General features: G+C 37.4%; 7 protein-coding genes across 7 annotated transcripts; all 7 read left to right on the top strand.

The window, feature by feature from the left end:
• Positions 1 to 815: 815 nt before the first annotated feature.
• Positions 816 to 1558, top strand: LOC128709265 (uncharacterized). The gene is made up of 3 exons (XM_053804253.1): positions 816 to 896; positions 984 to 1127; positions 1205 to 1558. Exons 1-3 carry the CDS (start codon positions 816 to 818, stop codon positions 1556 to 1558), a joined length of 579 nt encoding a protein of 192 aa, XP_053660228.1.
• An 815-nt stretch (positions 1559 to 2373) lies between these two features.
• On the top strand, positions 2374 to 3107 carry LOC128718500 (uncharacterized). Its single transcript, XM_053812123.1, has 3 exons — positions 2374 to 2454; positions 2535 to 2684; positions 2766 to 3107. The coding sequence occupies exons 1-3, from the start codon at positions 2374 to 2376 to the stop codon at positions 3105 to 3107; spliced, it is 573 nt and encodes a 190-aa protein (XP_053668098.1).
• A 684-nt stretch (positions 3108 to 3791) lies between these two features.
• On the top strand, positions 3792 to 4505 carry LOC128709360 (uncharacterized). Its single transcript, XM_053804359.1, has 3 exons — positions 3792 to 3872; positions 3946 to 4089; positions 4161 to 4505. The coding sequence occupies exons 1-3, from the start codon at positions 3792 to 3794 to the stop codon at positions 4503 to 4505; spliced, it is 570 nt and encodes a 189-aa protein (XP_053660334.1).
• Positions 4506 to 5893: 1388 nt separating this feature from the next.
• LOC128718499 (uncharacterized) lies at positions 5894 to 7250 on the top strand. Its single transcript, XM_053812122.1, has 4 exons — positions 5894 to 5971; positions 6041 to 6184; positions 6363 to 6696; positions 7213 to 7250. The coding sequence occupies exons 1-4, from the start codon at positions 5894 to 5896 to the stop codon at positions 7248 to 7250; spliced, it is 594 nt and encodes a 197-aa protein (XP_053668097.1).
• A 347-nt stretch (positions 7251 to 7597) lies between these two features.
• LOC128709203 (uncharacterized) lies at positions 7598 to 8314 on the top strand. The gene is made up of 3 exons (XM_053804187.1): positions 7598 to 7672; positions 7759 to 7899; positions 7979 to 8314. Exons 1-3 carry the CDS (start codon positions 7598 to 7600, stop codon positions 8312 to 8314), a joined length of 552 nt encoding a protein of 183 aa, XP_053660162.1.
• Positions 8315 to 9048: 734 nt separating this feature from the next.
• On the top strand, positions 9049 to 9732 carry LOC128718498 (uncharacterized). Its single transcript, XM_053812121.1, has 3 exons — positions 9049 to 9120; positions 9184 to 9327; positions 9397 to 9732. The coding sequence occupies exons 1-3, from the start codon at positions 9049 to 9051 to the stop codon at positions 9730 to 9732; spliced, it is 552 nt and encodes a 183-aa protein (XP_053668096.1).
• Positions 9733 to 13731: 3999 nt separating this feature from the next.
• LOC128718497 (uncharacterized) lies at positions 13732 to 14419 on the top strand. Its single transcript, XM_053812120.1, has 3 exons — positions 13732 to 13803; positions 13867 to 14010; positions 14084 to 14419. The coding sequence occupies exons 1-3, from the start codon at positions 13732 to 13734 to the stop codon at positions 14417 to 14419; spliced, it is 552 nt and encodes a 183-aa protein (XP_053668095.1).
• Positions 14420 to 16856: the final 2437 nt, after the last annotated feature.

Here is a 16856-nt window from a genome sequence, read left to right as displayed (position 1 = left end):
CCGGTGTCATTCTCATGACGTGACCAGCCTACCGGAGCCTAGCGAGTCTAATCCGCTGTACGACAGTAAGCTTGCCGCACAGCTCGTCATAGTAGCGGTTCCTCTTTTGTCCTTCCACATACGGGGCCAAAAATCCTATAAAAAATTATAGAATATGTTCCCCGAAGTTTCCAGTAATCAAGCTACCCCCTTGCTAAGCCCTTGTCCTTGGCGCAGATCCTTGGTGGTAGCAAAGTGCCCTGAGAGTTTATACTTATTTTCTATCTATTCATTAATTCGGTTGAATGCGATAGCATCTTCAGCTAAGCAGGAACGCAGGAAGTAACATCCATACAATCCTAATGTCTGCTTTACATTGCTTAAAAAAACGGCATATAGTATTTAAAAAAAAACTATTCAAGATATTTATAAAAAGATATAGTTTTCCATTGTACAGTGCACAACGTAACTACAGAAGTCAATTTTGTTTTCGATTAATTAAAAATCTTTATATATTAATAAGTGTATTGTGTAAGTATTATGTCGGTTGTATAAGTATACACAATTAAAAATAGTTACGCATTGTTTCATTTAATAATTTGCTATCCACAATTCGGTTTTAAAAGTTATTGCAAAGTGATATGTTTACCTATCCTATTTAATGGCTAGTTTTAGCTTCTGATTAATCGATGCTTTTTAACAGACCATTTATGGCATACACACACTTTCATAAATATAGCCACCATTATTTTAGCATTTAGATTTGTTGATACAAGCGTTTAAATTTATTGTATCATTTTTGTTACCATTTGTCAGTGTACTTGGCTGGAGTGAACATGAAGCAGTCGATTTTGCTGTTCATTCTTGTTTTAATACTACTCTTCCTCTGCATCGAACAAGCCAACGGTTTCATAAAAGTATTTTATGGGTTTAAAAATTGTTGTAATTGACTGATTGCATAATTTAACTAACAAAAAAACATTTTCTTTTTGATTAATTTATAGCTGGTAGCTGTGGCTAAAAAAATCGAATTTAAATCCCTTACAAGAACCTTCAACGTGTCGTATAAAATACATCAACCAAAATCCGTTGCAAACCAATCATTTGATTTCAATATTGATGTAACACGCAAAATCAAGGATCTGCGGGTAAGAAGGAACTTTTGATTGCATTTTGTTTCGCACTTACACACCTGTTTTTATCTATCCGTATAATAAACATTTAGCTGACATTTCTTTACCACGCCGTTTCACAGAACGGCACGGTTCAGAATGCACTCATCAAACGTCCGATCGATATCTGCTTTTTCCTACGAAACCCCAAATCAGATCGTTTGGTAAAAACCGTTTACGACTACGTGAATGATCGCAGCAACTTACCGGCAAGATGTCCATTCGGTCCCGGAAGCTACGCAGCACGGAACATTCGAACGTCCGATGTGCCGGTACCATCGTTTCTACCACTGGCTGAGTTCGTACTGGAGCTCCTGTACTATTCAGAAGTACGTGCAGAAAAAATGATAGAGTTTCGCCTGCATGGGAAGCTAGTGCGTATTATTGATGGTATTTTTTCCAAGTGAATAAATTGAAACCGATGATGAGCAGGAAGAAATAGCTTGAAACTTTTCGTTTGTCGCGAAGTGTAGCAATCCGGTTGAAAGTAGTGAAACTCATCGAAGAGTCATTCGAATTATGAGTCTACTCACAAAGGTATTATTATCTAATCAAAGGCTCATAGCGTCTCCAAAGATTCATTAGTCTGCAATGAATCTAGAGAAAATTACCACTCTGGATTTTAAAGTTTTGTAAGGTGAACAAACCTCCAAAGATTCAGAATTATCAATCAATGCTTAAATCTACAAGGATTTAAAAACATAAAATTCAAGCAACTTGGTCATTTTATTATCCGTTGCTGCTTTCTTTTATTCCCTTTAAAGCTTCAATTTTAATTTGATCATTCTTCGGAGACTCAGGAATCTATGAACATCCATGAAACTGAATCGCATTCTCCTTACACTTGGATAAATACGGCTGATTTTCTTATCTCCCTTTGCACTCCTTTTTTCTTAACCAGTTCGTTGCACATCTACTATTCTAAAACATTGCAACAAAAATTCAAAACAAACAATCTGTTTTGGTAACATAAGTTTTTACATCAATAATACTTTGTCTAAATGCATGTAAAGATAATAACGGGAGCCGAAGGAGATATATGACATAATTTATTTAAGAATGATGACAGTAATTAAACCCACGTGAATTCTCAACTAATTATCTTGCAGTTTAATTACGCTATTATTTGTCAGTTATTTTATTGAAATCCCTTTAAAGATAAGCGCAGAATACAATATAAAGCACCATTCCCTAATTTTCTGCTTATTCTCATGTGAGTAGCATGGCCTATTTGATGCATATTGGATATTTGCTTGCATGCATAGTGCTTTCCAATTTCCAATTAGCCAACGGCTCAATAAAGGTAAGCCAATGTCAACGTTCTATTAGCAAACGTTTGATGATAGTTACCTACAATATTTTTCCCACCTTCCTTCCAATTAGGTACGGCTGCTAGCTGTCGGTACAAAAATGGAGACAAATTACTACGGAAAGTTCGTCAATGTGTCGTGCACATTCCGGCCAAACCTTTCCCTTGCTAACCAAACCGTAGACTGCGATATCGAAATATTACGGGATATTAAAGATATGAAGGTAATGATTGCGAAACGGACCGTCGATCATGGAAGTGCATTGTGCGTGCCTATCCTGTTTTTACTATTCACTAACTTGTAGCTGACGGCGACTTACTATGCTATTGCTTTGAACAAGCTTGTTCAAACCGTCCTGCTGAAACGATCGATTGATATGTGCTTCTTCATACAAAATCCCCGTTCGGATCGTTTGGTAAATAGCGTCTACAACTACATCAACCAACGCAGTAATTTTCCAAGCAAATGTCCCTTGTTTGCGGGAAACTACTTCATACGCGGAATTCGACCCAGCGATGTTCCGATACCGTCCTTTTTGCCCGAAAGTGAATTCATACTAGAGGAAGTCTATCGCTCGGAAACTAGACACGAAACGCTGTTAGAGTTTCGTTTTTATGGCAAGTTGGTACGATTTATAGAAACGTAATAAACATTTTTGTGTGGGGGGTTAATAGATCTTTTCTCTATTTATCCTAAATGGTTGCTACCTAATACCGATTTTATACCATTTCAAGTACATTGTTCCCAATCCATTCATTACCCATTGCACATGTATGGACACCGATGTTATGTAGGTAGTCCCCCAGATATTCGGTATCGCATATATTGAAATAATTTAGAGAGAGATTAAGGAACATGATACAAGCCATTAATAAAAAATTACTATGGTCCTTAATGCACTCGGACATAATGGAAAACAGTTAAATTATTTTTTCTTAGTATTTTACGCAATTAAGATAAGCCGATAACTATAAATTTGTATTAGAAAATAATTATTCCTCTCGAATTAAACTGATTCGCGTATCTGAGATTTTACTAAAGTAGTGATCATGTGACATTGTAGAATTAAACTTTTTATAGTTAATTATTAATATATTACATCAATTAAAAAGTAAAATAAACTACGCAACCTTAGCTTAGATTGATTGATTACTTAATTTCAAACAAACCCATTTGCTGTCTCATACCCACAGCACATTGCTCATAGTATCTTTCGCAAATATCTGCTCTAGTGTCATTTAATCAATTGAATCATCAATAGTGCCATCAAGGCAAAGCAGCTAAGCTTAACAAATTTAACCATACGTATGGTTTCCCTCTCATGAATAGCATGGCACCTTCGTTTCCTATTCTAATTTTCCTACTGCTAACACTGTCGACTCACTTACTTCCACTGCATGCATTTATGAAGGTAGGTTGTGTTGTTTTGTGTAAATATCTCAATAATTTATTAACCTTGGCATTCTTTTCATTACGATTTGCAGCTGGTAGCTTACTGCTCGAATATGGAATTCGAAAGTAAAGTGAAAAACATTAACGTTTCCTTCATATCCCATCGGCCCGAGTCGATAACGGACCAGTCGTTCAATTTTGGCGTGGAAATTACCAGCCCGGTGCGAGATTTAAAGGTGCGGTTTCGCAAAACCTGAGCGAGGGGTTCATGAGTTTTGAAGTTTTTCGAACATTTGTTTTTTTGCAGCTCAGTTTAATTTACTATCCCATCATGAGGAACAGCACGACGAGGACGGCACTGTTCAAACGGACGGTTGATATGTGCTTTTACATGCAGAATCCCAACTCGGACCGCTTGCTGAGGGTGGTGTACGATTATGTACGCCAGCGCACGAACCTGCCGAAGCGATGCCCCATCCCAGCCGCTAGGTACTACATACGAAACATTAGACCGGCCGACGTCCCGGTACCGGCCTTTATTCCTGAAACAGAATTCATGATGGAGCTCATCTATCGCAACGAGGTAAAACGAGAAATCATGGTCGAGTTTCGTTGCTATGGCAAGCTGGTAAGAATTATAGGAAGAATTTAAAACTAAAACTAAAACTGTGTGACAAACCTATATAGTGAGAATAAAATACCGACTTTTATTTAACGATTCACATGATTTCCACGAGCCAGATCGATATGAGCGATTTAAATAGTCCTACTTCCCCAAGCGGAGAAACCAAATCCTAAAGGAAACAAAACTATGGAAGCTTTTCATTCCATTCATTTCACAAATTGAATTAAATTAAATCTCAAATAATTAACATAAACTAATAAGCAACATAGCAAACGATTAAAAAGAAGCCTAATTTAGAGAAGTTAAGAAAAGATTTTCCCAGCATAACTCGGCCCTTGGTTTTTGCCCATTTTTTTCCATTTCTAGCCTGTGTCACTTCAAAACTGTGAACAATTTTCAATTGTATTGTAGATCGAATAACTAACTTGTTACACATCTATTCTGCGATGCGATATAGCTGTAACGGTTAGACCTTCGGTTACCACCAATGTCAAACACTCTAGATAGAACTCGAACATTCTACGTCGGTTTTAAAAAGCGTTTATTTATCCCCTGCATAACCCGCTTTCACCGGTGCGTCAGTCAACCGCGACACTAATAGTTCTGTTTATGCATTATTGTTTGCACTACTGTAGTTGTAAGCAAAATGTCCGTAAGCAATAAAACTATTTGACTGTAGAACAAGCACAGGTACTAGCCCAAAACACCTACATGAAGGCGATTTAAAAACTATCTTAGTTACATTAGACATTACATTACATTAGTTACATTAGTTAAATCCTGAAAATTGGACAAGGGAATGACATGATCGCTGATCATCCTTACTACATCTCTAGCAATCACCGCACATGCAATTGATTCTATAATTCAATATATTTATTGATTGGCAAAGGAGGCTTTGTAGATACAAGATGGAGTGATGGCATTGATGCGTCTGCCACAAAATCCGAGGTTATGGATTGGCTGATGACGGGTCTCAATCGCGAACGGTATAGATAACCCCCGCTAGTAACTAAATAAGTAGTTTAAGGAACTAATGCTTGAATACTCTAACTGTTTCCCGCTTCCACTTGTTCCAGGCGGTATTGTTCTAGTAACATTTGACGTTTTATGTGAAGAAATACCTTAAATAGCGAAATAACCTAAACAATCAAACTGGTGTAACCCTTGCATTACATTTGATTAATGTGGCAACTGCTATCACACAACGTTCATCAAAGTTCTAGAAAGAATTTTAAATTGATTTGTCTGTCTGTTTGCCTGTCTGAAGAGCAATTTCGTTTTAATCATTTTTCCTACATAGCGTGCAAATACTATGAATTTCACAACACATTTAAATGATGCAAACATAGTACGTTGGATTTTCTACCGAATACAAATCACGGCAACGATCAGTACATAAGTAACCTTAAAGCATGATGCAACTTGGGTGGACCGCAAGCGTTTTTATGGCACTGCTAACTTTTGCCAACCACGCCGATTGTTTTGTAACTGTGCGTACGGAGTTGTGCAGAGCTGTGAAATCGTTTCTTGATGTGTTCGTTTTTTTCCCAATTTTCTAGATCATACCCGTAATAAATAGAATGGAATGTAAGTTTGACGAACGGTTCGTTAACCTGACGTGCAGCTTGACCGAACCAAACTCCGCCACGAATCAAAGTGTTTCTCTGGACGTCGAAGTGGTTCGAGAAGTGAGAGAAGTAAAGGTAAGCAATTTTGAGAATTTTCATATATTCCATATGACACATATAATTTGTTTATTTGTCCCATCTGTCATGAAAACGTTTTAAACTCTTAATTTTTATTCGAAAATTTGTGGATTTCACGCCATGCTGTATGGTATTAAACGTCTGATTTCCTTTCCTTCTCTTTTAAAATTTTCAGCTAACTGTCGCCTATTATACCGTCACAGGAGGTACGGTAAATCGCATTCTTCAGCGAACAGTCGACTTGTGTAGTTACGTGAGGCGCCCAGGCATCGACCGCCTGGTTAAAGTGATTTACGATCATATGCAACTTAACAATCGCTTCGTTACTGGATGTCCGATAGCCGAGAATGAAAAATTTCATCTACACAACATACGTCCGTCCGCTATACGTGTACCGGACTTTCTGCCCGAGAGCAATTTCATCTTCGAAACATCCTACTACACGGGCGTATTGTTTGAACCAGTCGTTGAGGTACGCTACTACGGAAGATTGACACGTGTCGCGAACGGTAAGCCATTGGCGAAGCAAAAAACCCGAATTAAGAACGCTCACAGAGCCACGACCAAGAGCAGCTAAAATTGAAAGTGTCACTACGGAAATAATCTACAACCTGCTATAGATCGGCTCACCTAGCAAGCTAAACCAATAACTCAATACAAATTTCTTCAAATCATATTGTAGACGTAGTGGTGTGGGTCCCCCGTTATTAAAACTAGTTAACGATCTCCGTACGTCACTCGTAATTCCGCGCGTTTCCCGTAGGGGGCGCCATTGGGAATAGAACATATCCCAAACGGAAAAAGCAACATGATCTCTGGCTTCTAACATGCATGACTAATTCTAGCTCAGTCTAACCAACAATTCAACCTGCCAGATCGAGAATGCATTTTTTTTCTGTTTGGGATATACGGAGGGATCGGGACATGAAAGCCTCTTTGTTTGAGGGTTTACGAATCTTCAGAATAGAGATTCGGAACCATTAGTTTAGTTCAAAGATTCTCTCAGGTTCTTGAATCGGAATCAGATCTACCAAACTACAGCAGTATAACACCGGGCGCCTAGATTCTGCCAATGAGAGTAGGTTACAATATTGAACGAAGACAGCACAATATCGGACATTTACGTTAATGACAAATTATACGTAATTGCAATAGATTTAGATCCATAAATAGAAATATAATGACTATGAATTCCAGAGTCATACATTGTACACCACACAATGTTCTATGTTCAGCAACGTTGTTCCTCCCATTCTTCGATTCGTTCGTTTCATCGATAACGCACCAATTATCATGTTGAAGAATATGTGTTGTCCTTTAAATTGATTGCAAAAGGTACCAATTTTCAGGTTTACAAGCGTTCGCAATATATCGACAATGTTATTTCCTTCATACTCGCGGGATTCAACCATGATTCGCGAACGGGTGCGGATGTTTGTGGCACTTTGTGCTTGTTGCATCTTCGTTGTTCGAACTAACGTGATGGTAAGAACAAGTAAGGGATAGTGAAAACCTAATGCTAATTACAAACACTTTGAAAAAGTTTTTCAATTCATCTGTTTCCCACGTAGCTTTATCCAGTCGTCACATACCATGAAGCCTTGGGACATGAAGGATATGTGAACGTATCCATCATAGACATTGGTGAACATATTACCAACAGAACGTACTTGTTACACTTTGAAAGTTTGCGTGAAATCCGAGACATGAAGGTAATTTTGTTGAATGTTTAAACAAAAAAATTATGTAGAAAAGGTGTCAATTTTTAAAAAGCTGCTGTTCAATTTCCAGACCTTTTTCTCCTACTCTATACGTGCGTTCGATGGTGCGGTACAGCAAATGCTTCTTAGCCGGTGGATCGATGGTTGCGAGTTCCTTAGGCGACCGAACAGTTTTCGATTGTTGAAAATGTTTTATGATGCTGTCAAAAACAATAGCAAAATACCCCTCTGTCCTTACCGGCCCGGGTACGTGATGGCGCTGAACATTACGCCGTCTAATTTTCCTATTCCCGCTTTTATACCGGAAACTGATTTTTTGGTCGAAGTTAAGGTTTACACACGAGCACGCACGCTTTTAATCATAGAAACAAGATGGTACGGTAGTCTGTTAAGAATGGAAAATTGAAACACTGAATGAAACAAAACTTTCGAATAAATTTTACAGCCTCAAAACCTGGTAAGGTTCCTTCGTATTAATTACACTATTTCTTGTAATTAAAAGCATTTTTCCGATTTTGCACAGATATCTCAAAGTTTTTTTAAATAGTCATCTAAATTTGGTTTGGCTCATAATGAATAACGAACAGGATATACCACCAAAGTTTTTCAATGTCGACGAGTGTGACAGACAGGACTATGAATAGCTTTTTTTTAGAATAGTCCTTGTGAAATTTCCATTTTTTAATTTCTGCGATGAAATATGTGAAATATCCTACGAAACACTCGAATCGAGTGACAAAATATTCTTAAACTCACCACATTTTATTGGGTTGCTATGATTTACTAATAATATACTGAACAATTTAAAAAACGTAAGCATTAATAAAAATAATCATAAATTAAGTTAAAATAGATTTAAAACATGCTGTAATATTCTGAATGATAATCATGATATCTGGATGCTAATCATGGTTTTAAATTCATTAAAACATTTAAATTCATTTAGAACAAAGGGTAAATTATGACAATTAAACTCCCCAATTAATCCGACACCCAATTCCTAACTGCAAATCTACTACTGGTTCAATTATACTACTGACGAGAAAGGAAACACGACGTTTTATTTACGCCACAGCTATTCAAAACCAGTTACAAACGCTGGTTGAACACCGTCGGACATCGACAGCTCAACTGTTCGTGATGAAGCCATCGCCGGTTTTGATCGTTTTGTTTGCTTACCTGGCTCTCACAGGAGCTGCAAAAACGGAAAAGGTTAGTTTGTGGAGACACCCGAGTAAAGCACATCAACCTCAGGAATTCTTTCTTACATTTCAGATGATTGCTTATTTGACTAACGTCGATGTTACGAGCAATCCGATGTACTTAAATTCCACTGTAACGCTTAAGCGGTACAATGTCGCTCCCTACTCAGCGTTCAATATGTCGATTACATCGCTGCTGAAGATTTACACAATGACGGTACGGATTTTTCGATACGGTCGAAAGGTTCCGTGTGTTCGTTTTATAAACTTTTATATTTCATTACAGCTTCAGTCCACCTTCTACATTAGGTCAGGCATGATAGAGAATATGCTCTACGACAGCAAGATTGATCTGTGCACGTTTCTCGTGCGCCCTAACGAGCGTTTGGTGAAGATGGTCTTCGATAACCTGAAGCGTCACGGAGAGATGCCAAAGAGATGCCCAGTGGCACCAACAACCCTAACGTACACCAACATCACGCTGAACCACCTAACCTTGCCGATGTATCTGCCAGAAACGAGCTTTAAGCTGATGGTAAAATGTTGGCAAGGACCTCAAAAAACTTTGATATTTGACAGTCGTTGGGACGGTCGGTTGAAAAAAATGACCGTTAAGAATTAAACTGATCGCTGGATGGCCCGGATTCATGATGCTAGCGGCGCCGGACTTTAGAAGCTATTTTGTTTACAAACTAGTTAGTGTATGGATCGCGCCGCATAAAAGTGTTGATCTATGATGTACAGCATCAATTAGAAAGTTACATTGAAAAGAAATCCGTTATTTAATAGAATCGTTCGGTTAAAAAAAAGTGAGGGGATTACAATAAATATAATAGATATAATGAGTTACATCAACTATTACTATTACTTACTACTATCTATCACTAATTACTATCAACTATAACTAACAACAGCAAAATTATTAACTTGCAGCCCGATAAAAGATATAAACAATTTCAGAGCATAATTACTATTATTGTATTTATTGAAAATTTTATGCAATCCACTAATTGACACATTGCATGTTAAACATGCACGAAATTATTAACTGCTCAACTTCCTCATGATTTGCGGGTATGATTACATGGTAATTTATTATTAACTCATCCTTGGGACATTAATTGCACTGAATGACTACGCTGAGAATAATGTGTTCATACTATCATATCCCTGGCTGTAGTCAACAAAGCAATGGCATCATATAAGGGAAAGTTGTTGTTACTATTCCTGACGCTGGCCGTAGTATCAGTGACGGTATCGTTAGCTGGCTATAAAGTTACGCCGTTCATAACCCGTGTTGATGTGACGAACAATCCAAAATATGTAAACTTTAGCGTACAAGTTATATCCACACCGAGTGAGAATCGCTTAAATATCGACTTGGATGTTTTGCAGACGATTCACAATCCACGCGTAACATATGTGCTAGTGAAGTTGTGGAAATGATCACTTTAAATCTGTTTTCCTCCCAACTGTAGGTAGTCATTGTTGCTTGGCTTGATGTAGGATCCGGTGCGCTCCAGGCACCGTTCTACAACCAAACGATCGATATTTGTAACCTTATCAAAAATCCTGGAACGCATCGTCTGGTGCAGATCGTCTACAGAGAGCTGAGACGTCACGGAAACATACCCACCGGTTGTCCAATTGCGCGCGATCTCTTTAAATTTCGTGGCATATCAACGAGCCAAATGCGATTCCCACCATTTTTCACGCAAACAAACTTCATGGTAGATATCATCGGTCTCGCGGGGACGGCAAGAGATCACACAGTCGAAAGCCGTTGGTATGGGACCATTAACAGAAGAAAATGTACGGCCAAAGAAAGATGTTAGGAAATTTGGATTTACATGATAATTGTATCAGCACGAGATGGTTAATTTGTTATTTGGCCTGGAATTATGTATCTTTGATGCAAATACTACACATTTTATTGCAGTACTTAAACAATGCGTTGCAAATAATAATAATAATAATTGCAAGTCTACATTTTCTGATTGTTATAATTAGACAGTCTCTGAAATACGCGGTTCCTCTAATACGCTGAGTTTATTTATCGTATAATATGCGGATCATTCCACCTTTCGCTATAATAGCGTTTTTCGGAGGAATGAAGCATGAACTACTAGAACAGGAATGGCCGCTGAAGGTTAGTTTGGTTCTTTTTGGTTCGTTTTAATTAAACTTCCACCATATGTTTTTTCTAAGCCTCAATTGTATGAAAAAGCTCCTTTCTTTACCTACTATCTCCCAACATAAATGTTCTGGTTCAACACATTCCTAAAACAAAGAAAATTATTTTATTACAAGAACCATATTATTTACATCTTCTAACAAATTTAACATTTATCAACCAAGTGATCTGTTTACTTTAATGTAGAAGTATTTGTTCATACAATTGATGGAAAATTAACATGACTTATGCTATGATTGCATATTCATAAAATATTGTCTCATGGGTGTAGTTTGTGATTTTTTAGTAGTGTTACGCGGATATAATTAACTTAATGTGTCTATTTGCATCAAGTTTAGTAGAACATGTTTAGACACCATATATCTCAACTCCATTAGTTATTTTATAATGTTTAATAATGAAGCCACTTACTGGTCAGATAAAATGAAATAATTAAAAGCAAACCAAATGCCTTGTCAACGATCAACGATCAGTAAATTTCAATTTACAATCAATCAATTATCAGCAGCTTCATCGTAGCTATCTGGTTATTCTATATGGTTATTATATATGGAATATTAATTGTGCTGAAAGAGTCCTCATAACAGTTACGAGTGACATATTCGTACTATCGTATCCCTTTATGTAGCCAGTACCATAATGTCTTCATTTAGGAAAAAGCTTTTGTGTGTATCGCTAACGCTGAACGTAGTATCAGTGACGGTCTCGTTAGCTGGCTATAAAGTTACGCCGTTCATATCCCGTGTTGATATGACGGGCAATCCAAAGTACTTAAACTCAAGCGTACAAGTTATATCTACACCGAGCGATAATCACTTAAATATCGACTTCAATGTATTGCAGACGATTCACAATCCACGCGTAACATATGTGCTAGTGAAGTTTATAGAAATGATCACTTTAAATCTGTTTTCCTCCCAACTGTAGGTAATCGTTGTTCTTTGGCTTGATTTAGGCTCCGGAGCACTCAAAGCACCGTTCTACAACCAAACGGTCGATTTTTGTAACCTTATCAAAAATCCTGGAACGCATCGTCTGGTGCAGATCGTTTACCGGGAGATGAGACGACACGGTAACATGCCCACCGGATGTCCCATTGCTTGCGATCTTTATAAATTTCGTGGCATATCAACGAGTCGGATGCGGTTACCAGCGTTTTTCATGCAGGCAGACTTCATGATGGATATAATCGGTCTCGCAGGGACGGCAAGAGAACACGCGATCGACACCCGTTGGTATGGGACCATTAACAGAGTCAAATGCATCGCCAAAGAAAGATGTTAGGTGGTGTGAATAAGTATTAGAATTGTATAAACACGAGCATAAAACTTGTTGTTCGGAGAAAACGGATTTTTTTTATTCGTTGGAACGGCTAAGCCGTATGGACTTATTTTACCGAATAGTCTGCCCTAGCTACTCGTGCCTAAGGAACAGACGCCTCAAAGTATTCATGTAAAGTAGTCTTCTTTTAATCCAGTACCTAATAAATCGAACAAAACTGTTTGTCTATTACTTTCTAAATGTAAATATTATATCGACATATTAACACTAAAAAATTGGTTCCCAGAAGCTAGACTAGAGCCTGGAATTATGCAATCGTTATTGAATCGAAATTCGAACGATCACGTATAACTTGATTTTCGTACCACTATTGAACTTGTTGTGATGGATGCTGCGTAATTACATATATTTTTTCCCCACAATAAGGTCTATCAATTTATCTGATCTAATACCTATAATCAGTAATCGCAAATTAATTACATTAATTTTGAATCTTTAATCGTAATCATTAACACAAATTCGGCATTCATTGCATTATAATTACTTATTCTCTGTTTACCACCCGTGAAGTCAATGTATCCAAACATTGGGTGTATTAGGGAGTTCGTGTATATTTTTTTAGTATCGTTGCAAATAAACACAAATCAAGGGGATATGCCTTGCGAACACTTCAACCTCTAAATAGGGGATATGATACGAAAAATCCATCATAATATAAGAAATAAATAAGTATTAAATGTGTCTATTTTAAACCATAACTAAAAATAAATCATTAAAGTATACGGCAAGACCATTCTTCCGTGAATAAAAAAAATAATAACAGATTATAAAAAATGTATGTAAAATAACAAAAAATCTATAGTAGAAAACCGCTTCTTTACGGAGGTATTTTTATTTTTGCAAACAATAATTACCGATTTTATTTGGATGGCATAAACGACGCCGTGAAATAAAACTGTAAACTTTTGCTAAAACATACAAAAAAAATCCGGATATTGGCACACCATTTTACTTATCTAATCATCTGTTAAGCCCATTCGTTGCGCTTGGTGAAACCGAAACATAATTAACCCAATTTATGCTATTCAAAATCAAAAACACGCTTTGGTCAAACACAATTGTATTAAGACATTTTATTTGGTCGTCATGAAGGCATTACTGCTTTTGATCGTTTTGTTTGCGTACCTGACGCGCGTAAGAGGTGCAAAAACGGAAAAGGTGAGTATATTGAAGCTTTCCAACAAAACATATCAACCTCAAAAGTGAACCCGTTAATTTCAGATGGTTGTTATTTTAACCAGCGTTGAAGCTACGAGCAATCCGAGGTATTTAAATTCCACTGTAACGCTCAGGCGGTACAATGCCGCTCCCTACTCAGCGTTCAATTTGTCACTTATCGTGCTGCAGAAGTTCTATGCACTTACGGTATGAATCTGAAGTGCGCCTAAAGGCAGGCCTTATGCGACCGTATTTAATAAACTCGTGTGGTTGATTACAGCTCCAGGCCAGCTACTATGTACGTATCGGTAAGTCAGATAACATACTTTACAACAGTAAAATCGATTTGTGCGATTTTTTACTTCGACCCAACGAGCGTTTGGTGAAGATGGTGTTCGATAACCTGAAGCGTCACGGACAAATACCAGCGAGCTGCCCGGTGCAGCCTAGAAGAGTCTTATTTACGAATGTCACACTGAGCCACGTCAATCTGCCAATGTATCTGCCCGAAACAAACTTCCAGCTGGTGGTTAAATGCTGGCATGGTACCGAGAAGATTTTAATATTCGACAGTCGCTGGAACGGTCGGTTGAAAAAATTTACCATTAGTGATTAAGAGCATAAAATGCAACCACCAAGTACCTACTGCTATAATAAAAAGGAGTGCAGAAATGATGTAAATCATCTTACTTACTTACTTACTTACTTACTTACTTACTTACTTACTTACTTACTTACTTACTTACTTACTTACTTACTTACTTACTTACTTACTTACTTACTTACTTACTTACTTACTTACTTACTTACTTACTTACTTACTTACTTACTTACTTACTTACTTACTTACTTACTTACTTACTTACTTACTTACTTACTTACTTACTTACTTACTTACTTACTTACTTACTTACTTACTTACTTACTTACTTACTTACTTACTTACTTACTTACTTACTTACTTACTTACTTACTTACTTACTTACTTACTTACTTACTTACTTACTTACTTACTTACTTACTTACTTACTTACTTACCTGTTTGGTTACACCCGTTTTAACCCGTTTTAAATTTGTTTGTTACAGGGTTTTCTAAATCGTCTACCAAAATCGTGCTCGTCATTCTTCAAGCGATCAGTGGTGCATAGAACGCTTTATACAATGTCGGGCATTTTAGATAAGCACGGAACTGGTCCAAAGGTTTTCTACAGGAATGGGAAAATGGAAGTGAAATTGTGGATCTGGTCTGATTTGAACTTAAAAATATGTTCTTATCCAACGTTATGAGATCTAATGTTTTGGTATCATCTTTATAGTGTTCGAAAACTTTGGGAAAATTCTACTATTATTTAAAGGAATAAGGTTCATTGGAAAATTCTATCCCTTCACAGATTCGGGTCTGATCGGATAATTAATTTGATGCCGACTCGATCCATAGAGAGCTATAGTCTATATATCCCACGAATTCGAATCCGATTTGATTAAGAAAGGTGGAGTCGGAACAGTTGATCTGATCCGGTCCGAACCGCACCTCTTATAAAGCGACATAATCCGAAAAAAAAATTATACCACTTTGCATCACTACAACCCTATTAAGAGTCGTATCTACCTGTCAGAATTAAATCAAGAATCAGAAAAATAATTTGCATCCTTTGGCTTCGAGCTAAATCGAGCTTCAGATTATTGGAAGGGTCTCCAACCAAGCTCGGTGTTTTTAGGGTCAACTTGAACTGAACCTAGCAATGGCTTCAAATTTATCACATGAATTCGAAAACCTTGCATTGCAATAATTCTAATAAAAAACATTAAGTTAAAAGTTTTACAATGTAAAAAAAATTGTCAATAAAATTTAACGGAAGAGAAAAAATTAAACCTCAACTTTATCGCGATTGAAAAACAATTTAACGCGCGACTGCCGTTATAATGACGAATATTGGAACAAACAGGAAGAAACATACAATACTTTTTTGTTATTACACTAATATGAATTGCAGTTTAATTTACCCTCATTTTGTTCTTAGCGCAAATGATACAAACGTATTTCAAATATGTTTGAATGACTACGCTGAGAGTAACGTGTACGTACAGTCGTACTTCGGCAAGTAATCAGTAAAGAAATGTGTTCACTTGAAGGAAAATGGTTTACTCTGATCCTAATGCTAAACGTGTTATCGGTGACGGTGTCGTTAACGAAGTACAAGCTTACACCCGTCGTGACCCGTGTGGAAGTGACAAGCACTAAGTATATAAATTTTAGCACCCAAGTAGAATCCACCAACAACGGGAACCGCATAGACATTGACTTCCATGTGATTCAACCGATCTATATTCCTCGCGTAAAATTCAATCGGGTGTAGCAAATGACTCATACTCTAACTTAGCGTGATCGTATCTTTTTTGTTCTTCTTGTAGATAATTGCTACACTTTGGCTTGATGTAGGCTCCGGTGTACTCAAAGCACCCTTCTACAACCAAACGGTCGATGTTTGCGTCCTAATTAAAAATCCTGGAGCGCATCGTCTGGTGCAGATCGTTTACCGGGAGCTGAGACGACACGGTAACCTGCCCACAGGATGTCCCATTGCAAGCGATCTTTATAAATTTCGTGGCATCTCAACGGGCCAGATGCGATTGCCCGCTTTTTTCAACCAAGTGGACTTCATGCTGGAAGTGATCGGTCTTACAGGGGCGGCGAAAATTCGTACCTTTGACACCCGTTGGCATGGGGTCATCAACAGAGTCAAATGCACTGCCGCCGAGCGCTGCTAATTCCAATACAGATCCCAAGTTACGTTGTTGTGTAAAACAACTAAACAATGATGTATTTCTATTGTAAAAACCATTGCGAGACTATTCTTAAAATTACGATCGAGCCGCTCTGCACAGACAGAGCCGTAGATCCGATATAAGGATTATGAGATGATTTTTTTTTTTAAATGACAGTTGCGATAGGGTGTTCAAACAAGATCCGTGCTCACATCTACTTTATCTTATTCCACTTTAGTTTGTAAACATTCTAGAAATGGTTCCGACTTTCTCACGTGAATTCCACA

This window comes from Anopheles marshallii, chromosome 2 (assembly GCF_943734725.1).
Source record: "Anopheles marshallii chromosome 2, idAnoMarsDA_429_01, whole genome shotgun sequence".
In the NCBI taxonomy this organism is placed as follows: domain Eukaryota; kingdom Metazoa; phylum Arthropoda; class Insecta; order Diptera; family Culicidae; genus Anopheles; species Anopheles marshallii.
This window is presented reverse-complemented; position numbering and strand designations above follow the sequence as displayed.

What these genes read in the sequence shown, in the direction of transcription:
- LOC128709265 (XM_053804253.1), top strand. Translation starts at nt 816, where the DNA reads ATGAAGCAGTCGATTTTGCTGTTCATTCTTGTTTTAATACTACTCTTC. An exon ending in AAGCCAACGGTTTCATAAAA is followed by an intron (nt 897 to 983) that starts GTATTTTATGGG and finishes ATTAATTTATAG; the next exon opens with CTGGTAGCTGTGGCTAAAAA. An exon ending in GCAAAATCAAGGATCTGCGG is followed by an intron (nt 1,128 to 1,204) that starts GTAAGAAGGAAC and finishes ATAAACATTTAG; the next exon opens with CTGACATTTCTTTACCACGC.
- LOC128718500 (XM_053812123.1), top strand. Translation starts at nt 2,374, where the DNA reads ATGGCCTATTTGATGCATATTGGATATTTGCTTGCATGCATAGTGCTT. An exon ending in TAGCCAACGGCTCAATAAAG is followed by an intron (nt 2,455 to 2,534) that starts GTAAGCCAATGT and finishes CCTTCCAATTAG; the next exon opens with GTACGGCTGCTAGCTGTCGG. An exon ending in GGGATATTAAAGATATGAAG is followed by an intron (nt 2,685 to 2,765) that starts GTAATGATTGCG and finishes ACTAACTTGTAG; the next exon opens with CTGACGGCGACTTACTATGC.
- LOC128709360 (XM_053804359.1), top strand. Translation starts at nt 3,792, where the DNA reads ATGGCACCTTCGTTTCCTATTCTAATTTTCCTACTGCTAACACTGTCG. An exon ending in CACTGCATGCATTTATGAAG is followed by an intron (nt 3,873 to 3,945) that starts GTAGGTTGTGTT and finishes TACGATTTGCAG; the next exon opens with CTGGTAGCTTACTGCTCGAA. An exon ending in GCCCGGTGCGAGATTTAAAG is followed by an intron (nt 4,090 to 4,160) that starts GTGCGGTTTCGC and finishes GTTTTTTTGCAG; the next exon opens with CTCAGTTTAATTTACTATCC.
- LOC128718499 (XM_053812122.1), top strand. Translation starts at nt 5,894, where the DNA reads ATGATGCAACTTGGGTGGACCGCAAGCGTTTTTATGGCACTGCTAACT. An exon ending in ACGCCGATTGTTTTGTAACT is followed by an intron (nt 5,972 to 6,040) that starts GTGCGTACGGAG and finishes CCAATTTTCTAG; the next exon opens with ATCATACCCGTAATAAATAG. An exon ending in GAGAAGTGAGAGAAGTAAAG is followed by an intron (nt 6,185 to 6,362) that starts GTAAGCAATTTT and finishes TAAAATTTTCAG; the next exon opens with CTAACTGTCGCCTATTATAC.
- LOC128709203 (XM_053804187.1), top strand. Translation starts at nt 7,598, where the DNA reads ATGATTCGCGAACGGGTGCGGATGTTTGTGGCACTTTGTGCTTGTTGC. An exon ending in TTGTTCGAACTAACGTGATG is followed by an intron (nt 7,673 to 7,758) that starts GTAAGAACAAGT and finishes TTTCCCACGTAG; the next exon opens with CTTTATCCAGTCGTCACATA. An exon ending in GTGAAATCCGAGACATGAAG is followed by an intron (nt 7,900 to 7,978) that starts GTAATTTTGTTG and finishes TTCAATTTCCAG; the next exon opens with ACCTTTTTCTCCTACTCTAT.
- LOC128718498 (XM_053812121.1), top strand. Translation starts at nt 9,049, where the DNA reads ATGAAGCCATCGCCGGTTTTGATCGTTTTGTTTGCTTACCTGGCTCTC. An exon ending in GAGCTGCAAAAACGGAAAAG is followed by an intron (nt 9,121 to 9,183) that starts GTTAGTTTGTGG and finishes CTTACATTTCAG; the next exon opens with ATGATTGCTTATTTGACTAA. An exon ending in TGAAGATTTACACAATGACG is followed by an intron (nt 9,328 to 9,396) that starts GTACGGATTTTT and finishes ATTTCATTACAG; the next exon opens with CTTCAGTCCACCTTCTACAT.
- LOC128718497 (XM_053812120.1), top strand. Translation starts at nt 13,732, where the DNA reads ATGAAGGCATTACTGCTTTTGATCGTTTTGTTTGCGTACCTGACGCGC. An exon ending in GAGGTGCAAAAACGGAAAAG is followed by an intron (nt 13,804 to 13,866) that starts GTGAGTATATTG and finishes CGTTAATTTCAG; the next exon opens with ATGGTTGTTATTTTAACCAG. An exon ending in AGAAGTTCTATGCACTTACG is followed by an intron (nt 14,011 to 14,083) that starts GTATGAATCTGA and finishes GGTTGATTACAG; the next exon opens with CTCCAGGCCAGCTACTATGT.